The sequence below is a fragment of the Columba livia genome, chromosome 17 (genome assembly GCF_036013475.1).
Source record: "Columba livia isolate bColLiv1 breed racing homer chromosome 17, bColLiv1.pat.W.v2, whole genome shotgun sequence".
In the NCBI taxonomy this organism is placed as follows: Eukaryota; Metazoa; Chordata; class Aves; order Columbiformes; family Columbidae; genus Columba; species Columba livia.
The window spans coordinates 10,045,401-10,070,942 of record NC_088618.1 but is presented as its reverse complement, the minus strand read 5'-3'; the positions used below and the strand labels follow the sequence as shown (position 1 = coordinate 10,070,942).

Genomic DNA, 25,542 nt, shown 5'->3' with positions numbered 1-25,542 from the left:
CAGCCAAATGAGGATGTGAAATATACCACCTGAGCTCCAGGGGACAGACGGACCAAAGTTCCCTGTGCTTAATGACACCCCCTGATGCAAGATTAAGGAAAAGCACAAAAGCATCATAAAACCAGGTTCCAGAAAAAAGACACCCAAGTGCACTAATGCAAACGGACTCAATCCGCTTAAACCGCAACAAACCCAACTGACGATATTGTCTAATTACAAACTGCAAATGTGACAAAGTTACAAATGTCAAGGTCATTCTGTAAATAAATGGACCAATAAGCCTGACAAATTAAAACTTGTCTTCTGTCACAAAATTTCCCTCATCATATCTTATGGCTGTGTATATATATATTTCCATAAAATCTAGCATATGGTAGAATTTATCCGAAGTAATAATTAATCGTTAAGAAGAAAGAACATGTGTGTCATAGGTCGGAGTTCTAAAAGCAGCACTCAACAGACCTCTACAGGACTGTGCCTTCAGAACCGGAGGAGTCTCAAGACCCATGTCAAGAGCAGAGATTTACATTTCACCCATCAACATCAGTCCTGGTGAAGAGGCTGGAGCGGACACACAGCTCAGCAGTTCGTTCAGGAGGGAAAAGCCTGCGCGGCATATACATGAAGCAGGAGAGGATGAGAGGTATTTAGGGGTTTAAAAACCATTGCAGGCTCAGTATGTGGACTGAGGAGTATGATTTTTAAAAGCCGCTGCAAATTTGGAGCAGTAGGAAGAAACTTGCTGCCCTGAACAGCAGTTGGTCTCTTGAAGAACTGCAAAAAGACCTAAAGGCCAAAACTTTCCAAAAAATCAAAGTGCTGGTACTTACTTAAATGACAAAACATAAATAATAATAAACTGGATCAGAGGAACTGCAATTTATTTGCTGGCAATCATTTCATTTTTGTTCTAAATTCAAGCAGTGCAGAAGAATAATACTCAATATATGAGTGAGACAAGAAATAGCCATGGAACAAAGAAAAACTGCATCAAAGCAAAACCAAAACTAAACTAGGAAAAGAAACCTCTGGATAGGATCTGCAGAGTTATGCTATGGTCCTATAATGACCTCAATTATGAAATACCATGTACAGTTCTGAGCACAGATTTATAAACAACTCAACTTTATGTAAAATAGTACATCCAGTATCTTTCAGAACTCTGGCAATTTATAGTTCAGTAGGTTTAGCAAATCTCTAAGTGGAAAATACTTCTCAAATAATACTTGTCACTTTATTAATAGCTACAGAGACATGAAAATACAACTGTGAAACCTGATGAGTTTTTTTTTAAAATGTACTATGACATGTTTTTTAATTCTTATCAGCAATATTTAATGGTATCAATGCTTTTTGGTTCTATTCCAATTCTTATAAAGAGAAGAAAACTTAAGTCACCTGCTGTGCATATTGTGAAGACAACTTGAACTGAATCAAAGAAGAAGAACATAACTAGGAGAGAGACAGACGCTCCGATTGGCAGGAACAACGCTTGGGTAGAATCAATGGTTTGAATACCTGCAGAAGAAAGAAAGAAAGTGACATTGAACATGGGCTGTTTCTTACCGCAGGCACACCTGTCCTCACCCACACGGCTGAGGACTGACAGTGTATTCTGTTCCAGAGCTGCTGCAACAGGTGGTGACTCCGGGACCCCCAGGCACTACTGTAACGCGGCACAGCAGCCCGTGCAAACCGCTGCAGCTGAACTGTGCAGCCACAGCCCTGCTTTGCAGCACCCAAGAACTGAAAGCTGAAAGAAAACATAAGTTCTTTTCTTGTGCCATAGATAGGATGAATAACAAGTTTAAAAAAATAACGTTATTTATGGATCGGGAATCATACAGTGATTATATATTTGCTTCATTTTACACTGAGCAACGTAAATGTGTCGAAGAGAGCATACAGAAGGTTTATTTAATCTCTTAGCAGGAGGCGAAGAGCCCGAGCAACAGCAGAGCTGCGGCCAGTGTTAGTTCGACTCAGCTCGTGCAAACGGTGCCGCAGCTTCAAATTCCACTTGGGTGAGGGCCACCATGGACTTAAACCCAAGCGCTGATTGCAATCACCAGATAACATCCAGCCTAACAACAAAGGGCAGTTTTCAAGAAACACTCAAGTCATTTACCGGTTTATAAAACTACCAACTCAGTTCAGCTGTACTATAATCACCTTTTATGCTAAAACCCAACCAAAATTCATGCCCACATTGTATAGCTGGAAGCAGCAATACTGAAGTATTTTATACTGTTTCCCCCACCTCAACCATGCAGTGCGGCTGCTGGGGATATTAATAACGGGCAGGGCCTTTTTTACTGTATTTTAACGTGAGTTTTTAGAACTTCTAAGAACACTGAGAAGATCAGGCTTCGAAGAGCCCACCTATCCCCATGTGCTATGTAAGTATTTTAAAATAAAAGGATTAAGAACTCAGTCACTTGGGATTCCTGTGCTACTGAGGTCTGGTACAAAGGGGTAAAGTAAAATATCGATAGTTCGCTGAGGACAGTGCAAAGACACAGAAATTCCTGCATTCTAATCTGTGACTCAGATCTAGCTCTTTCTGCTTTAAGAGAATTTATCCACATGCCCTTCAAGGTCCCAAGGAAAAAAACAAAACAAAAAGGCAGCAATGACATACTACAAACCACCTTGGCATATGGGAATCAGTGCCTGCAGTATTAAATGTCAAAGTTCTTCATTTCATTTCTGATCATTTTGACAGCTAATCCCCTTAATGTCCTCATTCCCAGCCCCAGACTTTCTCTTACTTCCCAGATGCCAAAAGCCTCGTCGGCTGAATCACCAAGCACAGCAACCTCTTTGCTCTGTGCTGTCAACACAAGCAGTGCTCTGACAACCATGTAAATTCCAAGAGTCTATATTTTAAAAAAGGCAAAGTGCAAAAGACACATACGCATAATGTATGTTATTCATTTTATAATTTTTAATCTATATTTCTTACTTTAAACAAAGCAACTTTAGCAGTCATGGTTCTGTGCACAGGGCTGCTCACATATCTTACTCCTGCCTTCTAAATTTGCCAAAACGATTCATTCTAGAGCCTGTTCTCAGAATATACCAAATAAACTGCTATAAGTTAAACTCCAGTGTGAATTCACAGCACATTGTGTACAAGACATACTATTCTAACTGTTCACATACATGTTTTTACCTGCAAAACAGGACATCTCAAATGGCCAAGCTGCCTGGAATCTCTTTATAGATTACAGAGGGGACAGCCACTGCGTAGGAGCTGACATGTTAATCCCCACTCTGAATAGATTGTGTGCAGACACGTATTTTGTTGTCCATTATAAATGAGTTGCCCAAAGCCATGTGAACTCTATACTTTAATTTGTCTGTTGATAAAGCTGAATCATCCTTATGGCCCTGTTAGCATGAGATCTCCCTTGCTTACAGCTGGGCTAATACATCACAGTGATAAACACCAGACAGAAGGAAATTATATCCCTTTCTTGTAACTGCGTGTTGTTTTTTTAAAAAGTAAAGCAGTTTCATTCTCCAGTAAAATCTAACAAATGGTGCAGCATGCAGTTTCTATGCGTTATTGAAACGTTGATGTTTTAAATCTAGCTCCCATGGGCATGAACTAGATAGCACCACAGAGCACGGTGAGGTGGTACGTGCTGAGAAGACACTCACATTGTACCCCATGAACCTACAACCCACGCAGCTGAAACACAAGGATGAAACAAAGACACAGCCCACGGAAGAGATGAAGGCGAGATAAGGAGCAAAGCCAACCCTTACTGTTATTGGTGCTGTTGCCGTTGAAGGACCCGGTTGTGCTGCTGTTGTCTTTCTCTTTGTCCTGATTCTCAAAGTCCATGTTAAGAGACCTGCAGGAAACAACGCAAACATAGCAGGTGAGTTTAAACTCCTATTTGGGCTCCTCAGCCATGGCCTCGCTGTCGTTCTACCACAGCACCCTCTCCCTGAAAAAGCCCTGTAATGCTGGTTGTTAGAAAAAACACCATAAACACTGGAACATTTAAAAAAAACAAACCAACAAACACAAAAAAACCCCAAAACTTATAGTTACGGATGAGGCACCATATCACACAGGTTCTAACAGCGAGACTGGTTACCATAGTATTTGAACTATTTTAACAGCAAACTGCAACTAAGGTACTTATTTGTATTACTGGGAAGTGTAGAACATGATGGAAATGCAATGAATGTTTCAGTTCTCTGACCTATAATATTTAAACTCTTTCCAAGCTCTCATTTTGATCCTTTTCATTCAAATTTAACTATTGAGTTTCGCTTTTGAAAACAACATTATTTCCCTGCTCTAAATCGTGTTATGAATGATGACTAAAACAAACTTATAAGTAATTGTCTGCTGAAGATAAGGTCTTAATTAATATGGTCGCAGCAAAGCCTAGAAAGTAACCATATACATATTTTAGATACATGCAGAAGAGGTGCCTAGAGGAGTCTCTGAATAAATAGTACAAGTTGGTACAACATAATTCATCCATAGGAGCTGAAAACATTCCCCTATGTGCCCAGCTCAGCTCTAATTGATCAACTTCATTTTGATATATGCACTTTAAATAAAAAATCCAGAATAACACTGTATTTTACCCCTTTTGCCAGAGACTTTGATGCAACTTCTAAATTATATTCTAACAAATTTTGGCATAACTTTCTGCAACAGAGGAATTTCATTTAACGTCTGTTTAGGCCAGCAATCATTTCTATTGTTAAATTCTAGGTTGTCATATATAAAAATATTAGCAATCAATTTTACCAGCATAGTTTCTCATTCTGACACACGCATGTTATCCACGACGTAGCTACAGATTTATTTATTCCAATATAGTACAGAGATAGCTGCAGATTTATTGATCCCAGTACACAACAGAGGACCAGCAGAAGCACCGTACAGCTCCTGTCTTAAGTCATCAGCAGCATCAGACACCAAGTATTTCAATAAAACTTCCAGGTCAAGAGGCATTAAACTCCTTTGCCAGTTGAGCTGTGAGTAATTATACTACACAAAGTAAATAAATTTCATTAATTTGTCAGACAAGTTAAAAATACACCATAATCTTCTGTACAGTACTATAGGTATCAAAGTTATTTCGTTTTAACGTACAGGTTACCTACTGTAATGCACAGGTCAGCAGTTTTGTGCTGCAGTCACACAACTGCAATCACGCACGTACAGGTCTATGGTATCACAATCACAGCGTGTTCAAGCAGTTTCACCCTGTAAAACTAAAAAAGGCCCTTCTAGTCTAAAATTGGTTTGTTTATTCTGCTTCTGCTCTGCAAGTGCTCCCAGCAGTGCTGGGAAATTACAGCTGCTTTTGGGCTCAGGCAACATATGAAGAAGTTTCAACCTCAGACACACAGCACTTGTACACAGATTATGGACCATCAAATAAAAAGTTACCAAAAATACAAAGAGGCAATGGAGAACACTAACATTCTAACAAATTAATCTGTTCTTAGCTTGTTCTTCCGAAGATCTCTCTGCTCTGCATCTTTTTTGAGGTGCCTTTATCCTTCATTCACACTTGCTTTTTCCCCATTAATGCGTTGTAGCCTCGTAATTTTCCTCTCAAGCTATAAAAACCCAGGAGGAGGCTGACAGCCCTCCAGGACTTGATCCAAGGGTCAGCTAAACAAGATGATTCTTTTCTCAGAGCAGCGTTTTGTTCCCCTCCGAATTAGCGCAGTTCAGCGAGAACTTCACACCATCATTCTCCCAGTGGCACCAGGCAACTCACCATTTAAGGGATTTGCTGAACTATCAGCAAAGAAAACTGGAAATAAACTATTAGATCTACTGCTCAGAAACAACTTCAGCCTTTTTTCTTTCATTGCAACAGTGTCTGCAATCGTTATCTATAAACATCCCTACATCAAAAGTAAGAATAAATTATGAAATTACTTAGCAACACAACTGCTGATCCAAGGCAACTTCTGAATAATCTCCAACTGTTTTATGATTTGAGCCTTCCCTCTGCCACAAGTTAATCACTGACATAATAAAAAAAAAAAATCAAGAAGTGATCATGAAAACACCCTGCAAAAAAGTTAAAAATTACGCTGTAAACCAAGATGTACTCAAAACTACCGGACTGTAAAGAAATGACAAGCTGAGAAACATTCGCTTTTCTTGTTCCAGTTTCTGCTGGGGTTCCGAAGGCAACACTCAGCCAGCACCTCCCGCCAGACAGCAGACAACACGGCTGGTTCTTCTTGGGTCCTCCCGCGGCAGGTTGGTCGGATTCCCAGCACCGCGTTTCAACCGGCTGAGCCTCCCCCGGGAGCTGCTCCACGGGGTTACACCGAGGCCAACAGGATGAGTAAACTGCTGGCACGGTGCTATTGTGAACGTTCACATGCAGCTATGGATCACGTCCACTGCTGTAATGCAGGGGAACCCTGCAGGAGAATATTCTGATGAGGCAATGGAGGAAATACGAAAGCAAGTGTGTGTCCATGGGGTCGCTTGCAGATGCAAGAGATTGAGAAATTCCTTCTTGCTCTACTTAGTGAGGACAGTCACGCATCTTACCAGCTCTGGGGCTACGAGAAGTGTGGGTTGCCACAGAATTGCCAGATTTCAATTGCTCTACATAAAAAATTACAATCTGAATCAACTACTGACCTGAGACAGTTTAATTCAATCAAATATCAATGTGTATTACAGAGAAAGAGCCTAAAATACATTGTGTGCTCTAACATTGCTACACTCACTTCTAAAATGTTCCTATGAGATTGAAGGACAAGTTCCAATGCAAGATCTGCAGTAGGAATAAGAATGGAGGAAGCAACAGCAGAAAGTGCATGTAAAAACATTTTCATTGCTTATATGGTATCAGAACGCCCGAACTTCACATCTCTGACAGGAACATCTCACCTTCAGCAGGTATTTTACGCACACCCGCTCATTGTGCACATGTGCAGACACCCCTTGTAGCACCCAAGGAGGTCTGTTCCGCCCCTGACCCCTGCCAGCGCCGTGGCTGTAGGTGCTCGTGAACTCCACGGCCTTTACATTTTATTCTGAAATACGTATCCTGATTTCTGTAAATGTCAAGTCATAAAGCCAACCATAAGGACACTGAACTATTTCCCATTTACACATGTATTTTAGGTACCCAAAGCTTAGAGGCAGAAGACACCAGTGTCATCCCCTGCTTCTTGGTTTGGTTTAAAAGCAGATACTTGAACAGGTAGATTCTGGGTTAAATCGGGCTTTACATAAGCTGAGAGAGCATGTCTGGGTATGTGATAGGATAGAAAAAGATTTAGCTGCTACCTGCCTGCCAAGTAACCCCAATATTTAAATCACAGAGAAGCACTCGGACAAGAATAGGTGGCTGTCTTGCAAGAACCCATCGGAAACACCTGCTTCAAGCCAAGCTCACCTTTAAAAACCCAGAACTAACACATATACTTGCACACTCCAGTGTACAGCTTGTAATGGTTTAAAAGATTACACTTGCCCCTTTGGCAGTCAACAATATAGTATATCAAGTTCCAGGACTGAGAGACAGGCAGAATGTATATGGAAGAGATGTTCAGAGGGCTTGAAGCCAGAAGTCCTGACCCAAACGCCCACTCATCCACAGTATGAGAAGCAGGAGCACAGCTCTATAAACTACACGTTGTTCTGGATGCCGAGTTCATCCATGACCTATTAGACATTCTTCTGACTATCTTGGAGGTTTGGGTTTGTGGGGCTTGTTTGTTGTTTGGTTTTGCACAAACGCTGCTTGTATAAATAAGGACAGTGGAGCAGGGCTTTCCTTTGTTCCCCTGAAACCTCTTGCATTAGCTTAGGCCCATCATGCACGTGGATTTGATCCTAATGACTCAACCACCCAATTCTTTCTGATCCTATTACTGAACTTCTGTTTAAGTCACTTGCCAGCAATGCTACAATAAATCTATTCACCTCTTTTCAGCCTGAAAATCAGAAACCAAACCACTTTCTGCAGCACGAAGGTTCACTAAGAAGTGCCGTTTTCTTTTTGTCTTAGGGCAGCTCCATTTGAGACAAAGCACTCCAATCTAGGCGAAGACATCATTGAGAACGAGCACCCTAAGCCATAACTTTCACCTTTCTGGCAAGTCACTTTTCTAAGAAAATCCACCTACTTTGCCAAAAGTTTTTATTTTACTACTTTAGGAATTCCAGATTAGTATCATTTTGCAACTGACTACCTTGCTTGAACGTCTTACATAAATTAATGGGATCTTAGACCTATTTGTTAACACCACGTCACGATTTTCTGTAAAAAATTGCTTTTGACCTCACTTGCTGACCAAACAGAATGGGAATTAGTTCAAGTCACCACTGTAACTGTGGGTTTCAGCCCAGACATCGGCTGAAGATCTACATATAGGAAATTAATTTTAAAACTATAGGATCGTATTTGGGCTGTAATAGCTTGTGTCTTGGGGTCTTCAGGCTGCACGTAACAGCAGTGGACTAGAACAGGACAGTTCCTCAGTTGGTTTGTATTCATCACCATCCCACTACCTCATCCAATAGTTGGATCATTCTGAAGTTCGTGGCCTTTGTTCCATGAGCAGCTTTGCGTGTAAATCACAGGACAAGATGGAAACAGAGCGTGTCTACACAGGAATGGGACAGCAAACAGCAGGGGAACATTTTTAAGAGCACGGAGCTCTGAGAAGGGTGGCAATTTAAGTTCAAACACTTCTGCTGGTTTATGTTGCATTGTGTTTTCACAACTGAGTTTTAATAAATGCTATGGCTTATTGCAGCCAGATGCATAGTTCCTTTTTACACAACCGCATAAATTCAAATGGTTTATTGAATTAGCCCCTCAACTATATGCTAGACTGACTCAAAACTTAAAGAAAAAATTAAACATCTCTCAATTGCTACTCAAATACAACCTTTTATTCTCTACATTTTGTCTTCCTAAAGTCTTCTATTTTAATTCCACCAGCAGTGCTGTTACCTAATACTCTCTAGCAACAAAAGACAGCTCTTATAAAAAATTGGCTCTTTCATCATATGATTTTATTAACTTATGCTGGCAATTTAAAACCTCTTATCCTAATAGCTGTGACTTACATCATGGGTATGACCATGGCTAACAACTGTTTCAGGAATGCTACAGCAGTTCAGAGAGCTCATAGCGTGTATATGGCCCTTATCACAGGCTTGTTAAATGAAGCAATGTTCTTTGAGAAACAGGAAGAAAAACAGGCTGCACTTAAGTCTGAAAGAAATAATACTTTCCTGCTGTGATTTTTTTTTAGTATGTCAGTATGAGCCTAATTCCATTGGTGCCACTACATTAAAGCAAACTGTACAATACACGATGCAAGTCCAAAGGGACAACAATGCTCTCTCTAAACCGCACTTGAGACTCCTGAAATGGGGCAAATTTGATTTTTGAAGATTCAAACTGACTCTGCAGCAGTTCTCAGACACTTTGCTGGAATCCAAGACTGACTCTGTTTCCCACTTCTCTAGTAAGCTGTTACACTCAAGTAAACAGCACCGGGACTCGGGAATCTTTGCTTTACAAGACTTATTTGCAATCAGAAAAACAAGATGCTGAATTAACCAACAATGAAACTTTATATTTAAAACCCTACTGTCGCTAACATTACATTCCTGTCTCTCTTGACAATAGTTTTAGACCCTCCAAAATACAATTTTACAGAACTGTCTTCAAGGACTACCTCCAGAACTATATGTGCATGTATCTTGACATACAATTACATCTTTCAGTAACCCCAACTAGCTACTTTTTCTTCCTTTTTCATTTCCTTTCCAGAAGCAAGAAATATTTCGTTTACAGTAGCCATCAGCCTGACAAAGATATGATGAAACTAAAAGCATAAACTGTATTCAGTCACTTGTCATATTTTTACTTGAAAAAGAAAAATTCTGTAGATCTTTAAAGAAAAATCTTACCTGAAACTGCCGTAGACTATGAGGAGAATAGAAATCAGGAAAGTAGACACTTGACTGGAATCCACAAGGGAATATGCCCTGGAATTGAGGGAAACAAAGGCAGATGAGTCATCACGAGTGTCCATTTCTCCACCGCCATTTGCTTATTCTTTTTCTTATTATAATATGAATAGATAATTGGATGAGAAATCTTTATGGTAGCTACTTCTAAAGTTCTTCTGTTATCTAGGAATATAAGACCTGTAGCTTGTAAATTAACTTTGTATATTCAAGACGCCAGCATGCAAAATCTGTACAACAATCAAAGACCTATTCAAAATCCCTGTGGTAATTTGTTCTGAACTCACCACATTCAGATTTTGTTCCTCAAACACATGAAAATTGCTTCAATTGCAACTAATGCAACTTTGCATGTTAAGTAACACTAACGTGTTTGTTGTGAGACTTCTAATGTCTTGGCTGATAATAGTTATGTTGCAATATGGCAGTCAAGGTTTTCCAGGGGAAAAGAACGAACAAACAAAAAAACCCCACCAAACCTCCCAACAAGCTGCAGCATGCACCTATTAAACCACACGCAATTACTCCCTGTTACATCTTGCAGGATTCCCAATAGAAAGTTCAGCAGGAGACTTAAAACCCAGCCTTACTTAGAGCCGTTTACTGACACAACATACCTTTGTGTTTAAAGCACAGAAACATATATATTAATATTTCTGATTTTTTTCCTATCCTCGACAGACCAAACCCTGTCCTGCAGCTTACACTGAAACTTCTTTGGTCTGGTCAGCAGGACAGAGGCAGAAAAACCTTTACGAGGGACTTTGAGGATGAAGCAACGAGAAGAACAAGAACAAGAAGAACAGCTCGCAAGTCAAGAGGAACAATAATTCCCTTTACTGGGCACTTGTGAAGCTGTATCTCCTCTTGCCTGCAGTTGTGGGGGCCCCAAAAGAGAAAAGCACCAGCACACGGGGGTTCTCCAAGCAGGGGCCACTGGCTGGGGGGACAACAGCACCCAGCGGGTCTGCAACAGCTCCTGCTGGAGCTGCAGTAGTCTCATCCGACAAAAAAGACAACTGAACTCTTCTGAAAACCAGTGAAAAAGTCTAATTTCAGCAAGACTATGGAGATGGAACAAAGATAATTGAATTACATGATAGTTCCAAATTAAATATCACTACGTAAATATAAACTAAGGATACAAGACAGTGAAAGAATCACTCATCCCATTGCCAATTTAAAAGCAATTTAGAGAAAATTACCAAACCACTAGACACACGCTTTAAAATACTTTTTTTTGGTAATATATAAACACAAATGTGAATCTTCTTCTATAGAAATTCAATATTAAACATCATTGAAAAACAGACCGCTTCTTTTCAATGACATTATATACTTGTGGAATAAGCTTTTAAGAAATTGGAAACTACTTCTGTAAATTACCATAAATAACTTCACCCTTACCCCACAGGAAAAGTGAAGCACAGATGTCTCATTTGCTCATGAAGCTGACCAACACAAAAACAATCCTAAGCTGCTCTGCTGTCTTATTTTTTCTATTTCTTTAAATTTCAGTCATGTAGTTCCCAGGCTGTGGAACAGAGGTCTTAATAGCACCCACAAAGATCAATATGCTGAATTGCAAATACAAGCAATATGTAAGGAAGCACTTCCAATCAGTGTATATACAAATGCTGTTCAGGTTACAGACAGTCTAGTTCACGGCATTTTTAGCCAATGACTACAGCTAAGCACACACCAAGAAGAAACTACTTAAGGATGAGCATGTTAGTTTTACCTCCTGTTACTCACTTCAATTTCAGGGAGAAGCATTTCCCCACCCAACCCTGAGTGAAGGGAAACTTCATATGCTGGAATTCATCTACAAGAACTTCAGGAACTCCAAATTTAGAAGAAAAGCAAAAAGATCGAATGGAATTTCAACCAGGATTAAACACGCCCAGGGTTATGCACTGAACTTCATTAACTGATGTTCATAAAACTGTATCTTCATGAATTGGCAAATACTTTTGAGATGAATGTTTTCTATATAATTCATCGTTCAATAACAGCTTTGGAAGCTATGATAATTAAAGAGCCATTTCATCATAACTACTAAACATTAGTCAAAACAAGGCTGTAAATGTTAGGAAGATTTATAAAACAGATAAAATGAGGATAATGCACAGATGATGGATCCGCCCTGTGTACAGTCCATTAAGTTTTGTATTAAAAACTGAAGGCGCTTTGTTACGATGAAAAAAAACCTTTCCAAAAAAGGATCTATTAGAGCACAGCCCTACTGACGGGCTGCAGGGGTGATGAGAACGGCCTTCTGCTGACTCTGTGCATGGACAAATAGCAATTGAAGTCCTTCCATTCTGCACAAGAAAGTGCAAAAGTGTAATTATAAACCAACCACCGACCAGCGATGTTTCCTGACTTCTCTGCATCAAGACCGTATAGCAGGACATCCTGAAAACTCACTGTTGGTATCACCACGATGGTCTGGGACAACTCACATTCACTGACACCCCAGCAAACAGGGCCAGGCCGTCGCAGTCACACTTTCCTTCTCCCTGCAGCAGCTGGAACAAGAGCGGCACAAAGCGCACAGCGCGACGAGTCCACAAGGACCTGCATGGCAGGAGCTGAGCGAGCAGCGTCCGAAGTTTCCAACGCAAGTAGCCCAAAAGCAAATGTCAAGAATAATTTTATAAGGCTGAAGTGAATCTCATCGTAATGAACTCCTGTGTCTTTCAAACATCTAATTTCCCTGCATTATATAAGTTATTGCACAAAAACTGAAAACAGAACTGCTTCCTAAAACGCTAACCACCAGACACTTCACTGAGAGACTAAAGCCCCTTGATCCCAAAGAAACACTTTCTAATGCATTAATCTAGACTAGAGATAACAAGCAAATGACAGCAGCACATGAAAGAATCGATAAGTAAGATTACTTCCAAGTTTTTAATATTCTTCAAAATGCCAGACAATGATCTGCATACCCATTTATATTTTTAACTGAAATTTAAATGACCTTCTCCAAGTCCAACAGAGTCCATATGCATATAACTGGATTATTAGTCCTTTATAAAGCCAGAGACGTTGATGGCTTACTGTTCTCTGTAAGCTCCTTTTCTCAGCCAGCTAGTGAGAGGGAACTTCCCAAACACCTTCTCCACAACTCGGGATCTCACTCTGAACCTGCCTCTTTACATGGCTGAGATCAATTTTAGCAAATTCTCAGCCATGAGGCATCTATTTCTGACAGCTTCATGGGCAAGTGCTCACAAGACAGAGCCTGCTAAGGCACGCCAAGGAGACACAGCAAGCACTGTTCCATAACATACTCTGTGTGTCAGCCCCGCAGCTATACAGTGAAATCTTTGTCCAGACAACAATCCCGGCAGCGAGCTCCCCAGCCTGGCACAGGCTGCTCCAGGACCCACGGAGCGGTCCCGGGGACGCGCGGCCCGGCGACACTGCACCACCTCCACGGGTCCCCGCCAGCCACCGCGCACAACACAGCACACCAGCCCCAGCTGCCGCTCCACGCAGCTCGCTCTCTTCTCTGGGAAAAATGAATAACTTCTGTATTCCCAAGGGAACACAGACCCGCTTCACTCCCAGCTAGAGAAGACAGTAACCAGCTAATAGAAGCTGCAACAACAACAGCAATGGCGTTACATGAGAGACACTTGCAAGTTCTTTTTCTCTGTACCAGCAGCTGCAGGTCAAGCTCTTTTTCCCACCAACACAGGTCCAATCTCACCTGTCTTTGTGAATCTTCACCTTACAGGATCTCTGTCATCTGACTGATCAGGAATTTCTTATAAAATCCCCCTTTTTAGCCCTACTGCTCTCCTATTACATATTTACTTCTTAATTCACCTGGTTTTGTTATTTCTTTTGCACTTCCAACTCAAGAAAAACACCCAGTCAACGCAAGCACTCTTTTTTATGGTTTGGATCTTCCTTATCATCACAAGATAAGGAGTTTCTTGATATGAGTCTCAACAGTCCTTCCAAACCAGCAGGAGTCCCCTAAGCAGAGCCTGGTATTTCTTCTTGCCCTCTGTGTTGAGCAATAAGCACCTGCAACTCACTTAGTCCAACAAAGACCCAGAGAAAGACAGCACTAGGAACCAAATGTGGAGGAAAAGACTTTTCAGGAGCAGCATTGGCTTAAGTACCCCAAAACTATCACCTCAGAGATCACAGAAGTTTTAGGTAATTAAAATAAAAACCTCTTTCTGTTTGCACAAGCAGCCTAGTGAACGGATGATCAGAGAAACTCAGCCCCCCGGTGTCTCCATAGCAAATACCCCTCCCCTGACCTGCAGGTACAAGAGAAATTATTGTGAAAAACTCTGCCAGGGGAGGAAGGAGAACCCTGCGCACCCAAGTTTCCACAGCAATGCACGCTAAAGGCCTCAGACATGAATCATTCTCATACAAAACCTGTTCCAACAGCAGCGAGATAAACTTTCCCTGCATTTACTGTACATATACAAGAGTGCAAACAATAGAGCAACAAATAAATCATCAACTTGAAAAGTGCAGTAGATGAATTAACTTCACTAAAGTCCACATGAAGAGAGAAGACTGCATTTCATCAGGTATTTTTCTTTATCAGTGATCAGAATATCCAAGTGCTTTCAAGATTAAGGAAAATGAAACTATGAAAGGTAGGCTAGTGTAAGGATGGATTAAAATAGAAGAGCTTTTACTTTGTTTAATGGGACCCAATCTACAATTTGCAGACATTTATCATGGAATCACAAAACTTCACACTGACAGGAATGTGAGGAGATCATTTAGTTTGCTGAGTTGTAATTTAGTCTTACTTTGGGAAAAGACCATCAATCATGACAGATGTCTACCCATCTGGTGTTCATAACACTCACTGGTGAAATCAGAAGACTTTTCTTGACATCCAATGTAAGTCTTTCTGACTACAGTTTTAGTCCATACTTTTTCTCCTATACAAAAAGTCCTTCAAAACTCACGGGGAGGTTTCATACCAGACACAACCGGGGTGGGTTAACTGGATCCATACGTGAATTCACTTGCATACTTCAGTTTCTGCAAGATGTGGTTGCTTGAAAAGTGACCACACAAAACTTCGAATACTCTTCTGCCCACATCAAAAGCCATGGCTATTAATTCAATCAATACCATACTCTTCACCTACACTTAAAATATCACTTTTATTATCAAATGTCCACTCTCTCCTCGCAAGGCAAGTGACCCATGCCCACTGAAACATCTCACTGTCCCAGTTTCCATTCTCTTCCAAAGAAAACTCCTGGCAGGGAGGTAGCTGCACTGGGAGGGTGACGAGGAGCAGCTCCTTCCCTGCCCCAGCACCCATCATCCGTTTTCAGAGCTTGCCAAACACACACGTTCAGTCTGAGGGTCCCATCTCAGCAGACAGTCCATTCTGTCAAAGGAAACCAGAAGGAAAACAAACACAAAACTAACAAAAACCCCCTACAACTAACTTTCACTGGAAAGCTGGTGTTAAGTGACAAAACCAAGGATGAAGACAGTTCCTGCCTCCTCCTCCTCGAAGGGTTTCATATATTTCAAAAGCTATTTAATGAGTTTATTACATCAGTGATTGTTATAGAAAGTCAAGAAATACTAGTTGGTAAATTCAAGACAAGTTGAAGAATATTTTGCAGCGCACTTCCCCTGCCCCAGCCCGGGGTTTGGAGCTAACAGGCACAGGCAAAAACCAGCGTTCACCTGCACACCGCCGCAATGACCCCACACCTCGATTTTCTTTTGATTGTGCATTTGCCACTCCTGAAGAAAAAAATGTTTTCTTGAATCTACTCGTCTCTGATATTTTCCAAACATTCTACTGACTATTTTATTCCTTAAAAGAAGAATGAGAGAATAAAGCGATCAGGACAATTTATGGCTAAGAGCAATTTATTTGACGCTACGTTGCAAGGCACTTGTGAGATACCACTGGAGCATCATTTACTAAGACGAGCAAACAGAACTGGAGGAGTCCCGAGCGCAGCCCCGGGGCACAGGAACATCAATCACAGCTTGTTGCGCAAAGCTTCATTTTGGCTGGCGAGGGACTGATTCCATAGGTAAAACCAATACTACTTTTTTCCTTCACTGGATTCCAGGTCAAGGGTATAACTAAAAAAGCCTCTTTCAACTGCCTTACATGTGCAAGATATATACACATTTAAGAGCCTCCATTAGGCTCGCTGCCAAACCAAAGTTAAATCTGAGTGTAACAGTTAAAGGTATAATTTTAAGCAATGAAGTCATGGCACCCACAGCTGTAAACAGATCTCAACACTATTCCATTCTTTAGTGTGATTCATAGGAAAAACAAGCAAATTGCTACGGCTTCACTTACGTTAAAGGAATAGCTCATTTTTCTAGAGAAAGGTTACAATTTCATCTCATTGTCACGTGCAGATAAGGTCTGCTAAGCCTGAGTAATTTATGGAAACATGGAACATATCAGAAAATAAACTTAAGTCTAAAATGAAAGAAAGAGTAATTTGAGATGTCCCACTAAAACCAGATTTTCCTACACAGACTTGATTAGGGCTCAGGCAGGAATTTCAAAGTTGTAACCAGAGAATATTTCTGTTGTTTATCAGACACAGGGCTCAGAACAACACTTTCACACTATTAGATAGGAAATAGATATATAAATATATATTTTTTTTTACACATCCAACTCAAAAGCCCAATTCCCTCTTCTATCCCTTCCAGAAAGCTGCTTTCCTAAAACTCTCCCCCTAAAACTACACGCCAAGCTCCCAGCTAAACTGCTAAACCAAACCAGCCCTCTGAGCTCCCTGTGAGAGGAAAGTGAAGAACACAGCCAGCGAGGCATCTGCAGAGACAATCTTGCAAGAAAACATCTTCTGTTAACAACATTATCTGCGTTGCCCTTTTGGTTCAAGCGCCTGTTAGCCAACCAAACAAATAATTACATGTTTCATGGTGTTTAAGAATTACGGTAACTGGAATAGTTCCAGGTCTCCCGTTCAGCCGGGAGCACTCGCCTCCCCAGTCCCTGCCCGAACCCCAACAACTCCTCCCGCCCAAAGGAACGGGATTTCCAGCCAAGGCACAACAGCGGCCCTTTTACCTCCAAAGCGTCTCAGCTCCTGACCTCCCGCTGCTCTGCTGGAACCACATTAAACAGGACACTTGGGAGAAAAATTTGCAATCAGTGGTTAATGGACAAAAATTAAATCTTCAAATAAGCTGTGCTGGACACACATACCTGTTTGAGTATCAAGTAGCCAGAACCAAAATAAATATCCAAACCCATGTGGAATGTCTTTGACATTGCTGCAACAGAAAATACAGGCTTTGTTTATTTCGTACTAACCATTTGTAGACTGAATGGGAGCTTGGATGTATAATTTTCACCTTTTACCTGCACACACAAATAATGGTTGGTTGAGCTGGTTTGGGCTGAGGTTTTTGCTCTAAAACAGACAAACAAAAAAAGACCCAGGAACCTCCCCCTCTTGCTTTCTTTCTCAAAGAAAGAAAAAACCAAGATGTCATGAAAAGCAGGGCACTCTTTTACTGCCAAATATATGTCAGCACCAGCCAAGGAGTCCTGTCCAGAAGTAGATTTTGTAACAATATCACAAGTATACACGACCACAACACTTTTTGAAAATGTGAACAAAACATCCGTGCAATGATGTCTGCAATAATGGAACCCCGTGAAACACAAGTTAGTAGGTATCGTTTCAATGAGTTAAACTGAACAAGAATATGTGCAAAAACACACTTGATATTGAAACACAGAGATTGCCAGTATGAATATTTTACTCACTTTTATATTTTGTGTTATGTTTATTTTGACTGAGCAGTTTCAGACCAGCTAATTTGTCCCAGAACTCTGGCATCCTACTACAGAGCAGCCCCAGCAAACTGCTCGGCCAAGGCACAGCCCTGGGGTTCCTTTTTCAAACAATTATTACTTATACCCCTTCTTGACACCAAATCTAAAGACTCCAGGATTTGCCTTTCAGAGGCAAGAGGGACTATGCCAGCCCTATACTGTAAATTTTAGCCACCTTTAGTTAGCTCATCTTCAAACTTAGTGGCATTAACAGAACTCTGCCAACAAAACCTCCTTTTTCAAACATGTGCCATTACAATTAGCTTGGGTTTTGCTACTAAAACTTATTTTATTCACAGGCAGAAAAAGAAAGAGGTGCAAAAATCACCCCAGCAAACCAGCAAGCTGACCTGGCCAATTATCATCTCTGTGAAGTTCTATCCACGCCAGCAGTTGCACAATTACCAGGTGTGACGCAAAGACCAAAGGAGTCAAAACGTGGCCAAGGACAAGGTGGGACTAAAGCCCTCTCAGGAGCAGCTTATAGTTAGGTGCGATTGGGCGCATTGCAATACATACCCCTGTAATCCATGCTTTACTGGACTAAATTAAATAAAACTAACCTTCTATGCAGAAGCTAGCACTGGTTTAATTAAATTGGTTTGCAAAACAGACCACAGGTACTGTAGTCGCTGCAATCTATGACAACATTTTATAATATTTGGTCCTATTTCAGTCCTTCCAGATTTGTTTTCACCAGTAAACCCTATGGTTGCAGCATGCAGCAGTAGCTGTCTCTCCAAAACTATAATCAAGTTACCTGTCCCCACGAGCCCTTTGAGCACCCGGACACTTTTACAACCCCAGTGTGTCACCTGAGGACACGGGCCATCCAAGAACGAGACTGTCCAGCAAATGAACCTCGGCAGCACCGACACGTACGGGTGTCCAGGGAGGTACAAGGAGCCACACGGCATTTGCAAGGGCCAAACAATGAGCACGTTAAAAAACCTTTTTTTGGAATGAGAAAAAGAGGTAAAACTCATTTGCTGAACTCTACAGCAATCATCGTGCCTGTAATTGTCTTCTGGTTTATCAATTTATAGAAGACTCCAGAGTACTGCAGAGGATAGATTCAAGTTTTGCTGTAGTACCATGTAAATTGCCAAACAAAAATTATTAATATAATGCTTTTGTGGTAGGATTCAGATCAGTGAACATCAGAACAAGATGTAAACTACGAAAATATACATAAATATATGCATGAGACATCTGACAAGGCAAGAAGGTTGCAGCTCAGCTGCAAGCACAAAAACTGGCCACATAGGAAGATTTTCCTCATGTGGAAAGCTGTTTCCACCTTCCACAAATAATCAAAAGGAAGACTGAAGGAGGCAGAGGAGGTCAAATCAAGATCTGTTACGCGCAATCCTTTCTTGCCAGAGCTACAAACTTATTTCTTCATGTAAATTTTCATATTTCAACAGACCAGTGAACTCTGCAAAGGTCAGTCCGATATTTAGCCTACCCCAAAGCTTTGCTGAAACAGCTCTTCTATCTAAATTACCACTTTCAACTGTATGAATTTTCCAAAAATAGCCCTTTTTACGTCAGAAAAAAGGCAAATCAAGGGTGGGGTTACAGTAATTCAAGTCTACAGAGTACCATGCTGTCCACAGTTTTATGCTGACAGGCTCGTCAAGATCCAGACAACATTGAGCTTTCAGGAAGGGCCATGTGGAAACGTCTGTGGTTATCCCTTGCGCAGGAAAGTCTTCTGCAATTTTGACAGCTCAAAGCTTTTTGGGTTACCAAGGTATCAATTTATACCCCAGTCTTATATGCAACCCAGAGTTTTCCATCACTGGATAGCAGAGTTGTGCATCAGACAGAAGACTGCTTGGTGCTGGGTTTCATTATATGGCACTTACTCTAGTTACAGGGAGAAGATAAAAACTTCCTCAAAGTCTTTACCTCAGGCTCCCATCTATGTTTTGATCTCCATAAGCCTTTTTCTACTTAACAGAAAAGCTCACCAACAATTACTACTAACACCTAAAAGACAAGGATGCTCCAATTTCCAGTTTACAATAAAACGCATTTATCACTCGAAGAACAAGTCCAAGTCTGCTTGGATCCAGCATCCCCCGCTCAGCAGCAAAGCCACGTCCAGGTCGTGCAGTGAGGTGGTCACAGCCCCACGGGACACTCAGGGCAGACGCCACATGGGCTCAACGTGGGTATTTTGCTCTTAGGAAGAGCAGTTTGAGCAGGGTTTGAAGCCACAGCAGCGAAAACGCTGACGAGTAACTTGTACCATGACTCAACACTGTTAACACAGCTCCTGCAGCACAAATTATTACTTTCAGCCAACAGCATCTCAAGGGACCCCAAGCCATAACTAAAAGTTGTCCGAGCTGATAAAACATGGGAGTGCTCATTATTTGGAATTAAACATTTGTTTTCATTTTCACTGCTGCTCATTCTGGACCAGACAGACATTGGTGAGCAAATAGCTCTGCCTCACAATTCAGAGATTCATATTGACTTCGCAAGCTATCGGCAAACAATGTACAGCCTGTGTAAACAATGTCCTGTAAAAGTGTCTTACACAAAAAAAAACCCTGTTTTCATTAAAACAAAACAGAAAAACGAGAAAACAAACACCAAAACAAACCACAACCAAAAACCCCAACCCTCCAAACCCAACCTTCTCTCCCACATATTCCAGAGCACCAAAACAAGCTTATATAACTGGTCATACTAGACTAGCAGCGCTTTTGAGTGCTGCAAAACTGTGCCACTCCGACTTCAGGTTCTTCTAAATGTAGAGAAGTGGGTGACTTAGTAAGACTGCAGCTCAAGAACAACAAAAAGCTGCTCAGGTCCATAGCAGACTGAGAGCCCTGGAACACTATCAGATTACTCTGGCAGACAAAACACACACACAAGTCAAACACCTGAGGTGACTCAATCTATTCTCCAATCACACAAACATGATTGAAAGGCATAACACAAGAAAAAAGTGCTAGTGGGGGAAAAATGAGCTTCAAGTCAGTCAAGGAAGTACCAGTAGTTGAATCCAGAATGTTTAATTTCTTCATTGAAGCAAAAACACTGAGTAAAAATAATATTTGTTCTACTTCCAAGTAGAGTTTAAACACTGAAAGAAAAAAAAAAAAGGCGTAATTCAAATTAAAAGCTTTAAGTAAAATCTCACACCAGATTTCCTGTAATATTGTAATGATAATATTTCATGGTTCCAGTACTTCATTTGTAGAGGAATAATGCACCGCTGTTCACAAAACCAGAAGGATAATTCTAAAAAAAAAAATTAAACAGCAAGATATTTTGCTTTTTAAAAGGCAATTGCAAGGCAACTTCTTTACAAAGGATAAACTTTCAACAGGCAAAAAAAATCACCCAGGGAGGTGCTGGACTCACCGTCCCTGGAGGTTTTTAAACTGAGACTGGACATGGCACTTAGTGCCATGATCTAGTCAATGGACTGGAGTTGGACCAAGGGTTGGACTGGATGATCTCTGAGGGCTTTTCCAACCCAGTCGATTCTGAGATTCCTGTTAACTCAGGTTACAATTCTCACACCCACAAGCGCATGACACACTTCTCAAAGTCTCTTAATCAAAGGGAAAGAATGGCAATTTTACTTAGTACAGAAATAAAACAGAAACAAGTGAATCAGAGGGCTACATGTGTTCAATACAGCAAGAAAATTTCTGAGCATAAAGCACCAGAACAACACTCTACAATCAATGCCGCATGTTTCCAGGGTACCTGTGCCAAAGGCTCAGTGACTCAGGGCAGCACAGAGCGAGGAAACACAACTTCAGCTTCAATTGTTATTATGGCACTAAATGCATCATAAACAGACTCTAATGCAATTAACTTGTTAAAACTGCATATGGTTTAGTACAAAAGTCAATTAAGGTTTCACATTATGAGCATTATGATTTTCCCATACTACCGAGCCTACTAATACTAGTGTTTTGGATAGACACTTCTGCAGTCACATTTTTCCTGAGGTGTTCTCTCCACTTCTCTTCTTTTTAATCCTATTTTGTAAAAGCATATGATAAATACAGCACAGGAAGGGTTGAGGACTATTTGGGGGAAGGCAGGCACTGGTATTTAAGTGTGAATTGAGCTTTACTGTGAGCAGAATGATCTGTATAGAGTGCAGAAAAGCCTAGGAGAGATAAGAACTGAGTTTATTTAGCCTAGAAAAGTACACAGTGAGGGAAAAGTGGGCACAAAGGCAAAAGGAAACACCGAATGGGGGAAGTACAAGATCAAAATGACCTGAAATTGTGTTGCCAGCAATAGGGGAATTCACATTCTTTCCCGACACCAAATGGTAAACTGATCCAGTTGAACAATTTTGCCCCCTGTCAAATCCAAGTTCCTTTTCAGATTAGCATCTCCACAGCCACGTGAACACCAGTGACAACACAAACGATGGCAGTTCTTCCACCTCCACGCATTGTGCTTTCAGGGAGGAAAAACCAAAACCCAAACAACACAAAAAACAAACGGACTTGTTCCAAACGTATTACCCAGTATGTTCTTTTCAGACCTGAGAAACAAGAAAAAGAAGGAGAACTTGTCCTAGTGCTCCTTTGTACTCATTCTAAACCGTAGAGGCTTAATGAAACAATAATGTTGAGACAGATTATTAGAGACATGTCACATGGAGCCTCTGAAGGCTGCCATGCTTATTAACAGCAAACTTTCCTAACAGCAGCTGTCACGTCTGCAATATTGCACCACACAAATCTTTTGGACAAATTGAAGTATATGAGGCATCGTGTACAGGACCGAGTGAAATTTGTATTTGACCAGTATCAAATTACACCCACTTGCAAATTTAAGTACTTTTATCAGACAGATATTGCCATTTCAATACATACCATTCTTCTTCTACAAACACAGAATCAAAACGTACACACCAAACCCCATGTCAGAAAACACACAGGGCGAGTCTGTAACACTTCTGCAAGCCCGGGGTAACTAGGTTCAAAAGCTACTGGAAATCCCAAATGAAACCAAAAAGATCATTTTTACCAGACAAAATGTGCGTGTTTTAAAAAGCAAACTTCTTTGTAAAGGCATGAAGATAATATTACACAGGAAAGTAAGTTCTCTCCTCTCACAGGTCACCCATTAATTTGCAGTGGTCACCCTAAATACATGACTGACGCCACAGTGAAAGGACCCGAGATGGTAACTTCTGTTCACATCTCCCTCTTACTGGGACATTCATCTCATGTCATTAATTCAAGTTGTACTCGTTTAATGGGTATTGTACGCTAGACAAACTGGAATACATCAGAGCAGTGACCCACTTCTAAAAAAATGCTTTTACTTAAGTATTCATTAAGTGTTGCAACAGAGTCAGATTGTATCTTCAACAACAGAACTCTAATCCAGACAGAACTCCAAGGAGCAGCCACATCAGATTTTTCAGGTGTTATTAAAAATCATGACACTTCCAACCACATGGACAGAAAGGCAAACTCATAAACACAGGTCAGGTTACTTTTTCTTTTCCCCATCTTCAGCAGAATTGCTTTGAAAAGTGCAAACGGACACTTCTGTATGAATCCTGAAGGCCACTGAAACAACAGTCTCTAATTTTTACATTAACTTAAAATAATTTCCCAAGTAGCTCAACACTTGTAGGATAAAGAGAGAACCCCTGGGCTTGACATCCATGTGGCAGCAGGCTCAGAGTTAAGAGCCGCCTGGCACCCGGGAGCCACCGCCAAACAAAGCCGCGTGCTTTCAGAGCTGCTGCCGGGGCTGCGGTGGAGAACCTGGCGTTCCACGAACCTTCACATGCTGGAAGCCCGAATGCTGATCCTTCCACACCTGTTTCAATTCGCATTTTCATGCAATATATGCAGTAAATGACCAAATACAAATTGAAGTGAGTGACCGGACTTTAGCATTTCAAATAAACTAAATAGTCTTTTGAACTCAGCAAGAGTCTCACGGTGTCATCATGCAAACAAATAAAATCCAACAGTGTTTCTGGAGAGGAGCAATCCCTTACTACAGCAACTCACATACAGCTGGAGACACATCAGCTCTTCAATACCTAAACACAAGAGGTTTTGAAATCCTCAAGGGGTTCATAAACCACCTACGTTATCAGTTAGTTGAAAAAATTGCCTCTCAGCACAAATATATTTACAATCATATCAATAATGTCAGAAAATTGGTATAATAACTAGATAAACCTGGAAAATCTCAAGTTTTTCTGCTTGAGAAAAACAAACACCGAGGTAAAGATACTCAAAATGTATATAGAAAATGAAAAGGGAAGGTCACAGTTCTCGAAGCAGCATCTGGAAACTGCTCAGGGGGAAAAATACCCTTCAGGTGAAAATGCCATTTTTTAGCCAGCAATATTGCTGAAATTTGGGATTTCAAAACACATCAGCATATTTGAGTAAGACACTTATTCTAGCCATTCATGTTGCAAGCTAAGCAGCCAGGACACATTTTTAAAGCAGTGTTCTGTACAATCGAAGGTGTAAGACAGCCCATACAGAACACAAGTCCAACTTTCTACAAAGTTATTTCAGTTAACATATTATTCGTTTCACTTTCAGAAGCTAATTGAAGTTCTTCCCCATACACATACAATGTATATAGAATGCCTTAAAACCATTAGGTACAACCTAAGTTTTGTTCCCCAAATCCTACATTGTACCTGTAACATTGTTATACCTATCTCAATCAAACATCTACTTTTTTCAGCCAGAATACAAACACCTGGAGTCTTAGACACATTACAAATGTCTTTCTTGTGTCCCCCAGAACCATTCTGTCCTTTCCAATTTGGCACTTCTCGGTTTCATCCCTGCTCTGGATTCCCATGTCTCAAAGCCAACTACAAAAATACTACAGAGGTAAATCCTCCCAATAGCTCTGTAATCCCAGAGTTAGTTTAAGCAGCAAACCAGTCTGAAAATACCCGAGTCTCTGGGCAGCCAGAGAACACACGCTGTTGCACTGCTTTTATATTTCTGCTGATATTTCTTGCTCAGGAACAAAATGCATTCCTAGAAGAGGTTTTGTAGTGGACATCCAGATGTTGAACGTCTCTAAAAATAACAGCGCTGACCCTTGGAAGGCTCTTTTAATCCCAGAGCGTCTCCAGGCAAAAGCACCCGCATCAGAACTAGAGGAACATAAAACTCAACCCCAACGAAAGTTAAACTCTGAAAAATGTAGCAAGATGACAAAGGTGACTCAAATATACTAGCATTTTCTGTTGATTGTTAGTTTAAGTATTAAACATAAGCCACCTGCTAAATTTAGACATAATTCACATTCAGTTTGTCACTGTTTTGATTCCTGTAACTAAAAACTATATGCTATTATGAGGTCATAATAATATTTAAATGCTATTTCACTTTCACAGCATTATACAGATTTTAACGTACAGAGTGATAAAGTAAAGCTGGTAATTTAAAAATACTGCTTAATCATTTTATTTGAAAACTACTTTTGCATACAAAGTAAAGCACAGTAAGGATGTATAATAGCTACCATAAATCTGAAGTTGTTTTTGAAACACTTTTACTGCTTGGTGTTTGGGGGACTTTTTAAGTTAAGATTTTATGCATGAGCAACTGCATCTTTTCTTTTTGAAATATAAAGAGATAAAATTATCTTAAGCAATGCGTAAGTGATTAGCCTTCATCAC

At 40.7% G+C, this 25,542-nt stretch overlaps 1 protein-coding gene across 4 annotated transcripts in view; it reads right to left on the bottom strand.

Annotated features, from left to right (window-relative positions):
• Positions 1-25,542, bottom strand: part of SPPL3 (signal peptide peptidase like 3) — a 56,108-nt gene that overhangs the window by 12,674 nt on the left and 17,892 nt on the right. For 2 of the 4 annotated variants that reach the window (XM_065033235.1, XM_065033234.1), the window contains exons 2-4: positions 9,950-10,027; positions 3,775-3,863; positions 1,399-1,518 (exon numbers count right to left, since the gene is read on the bottom strand). In XM_065033235.1, coding sequence (XP_064889307.1) covers positions 1,399-1,518; positions 3,775-3,863; positions 9,950-10,027 — 287 coding nt within the window. Of the gene's footprint in view, positions 1-1,398; positions 1,519-3,774; positions 3,864-9,949; positions 10,028-17,093; positions 17,198-17,231; positions 17,342-25,542 lie in introns of those variants that run through there. The other 2 variants (XM_065033236.1, XM_021289586.2) reach the window with 2 other exon arrangements.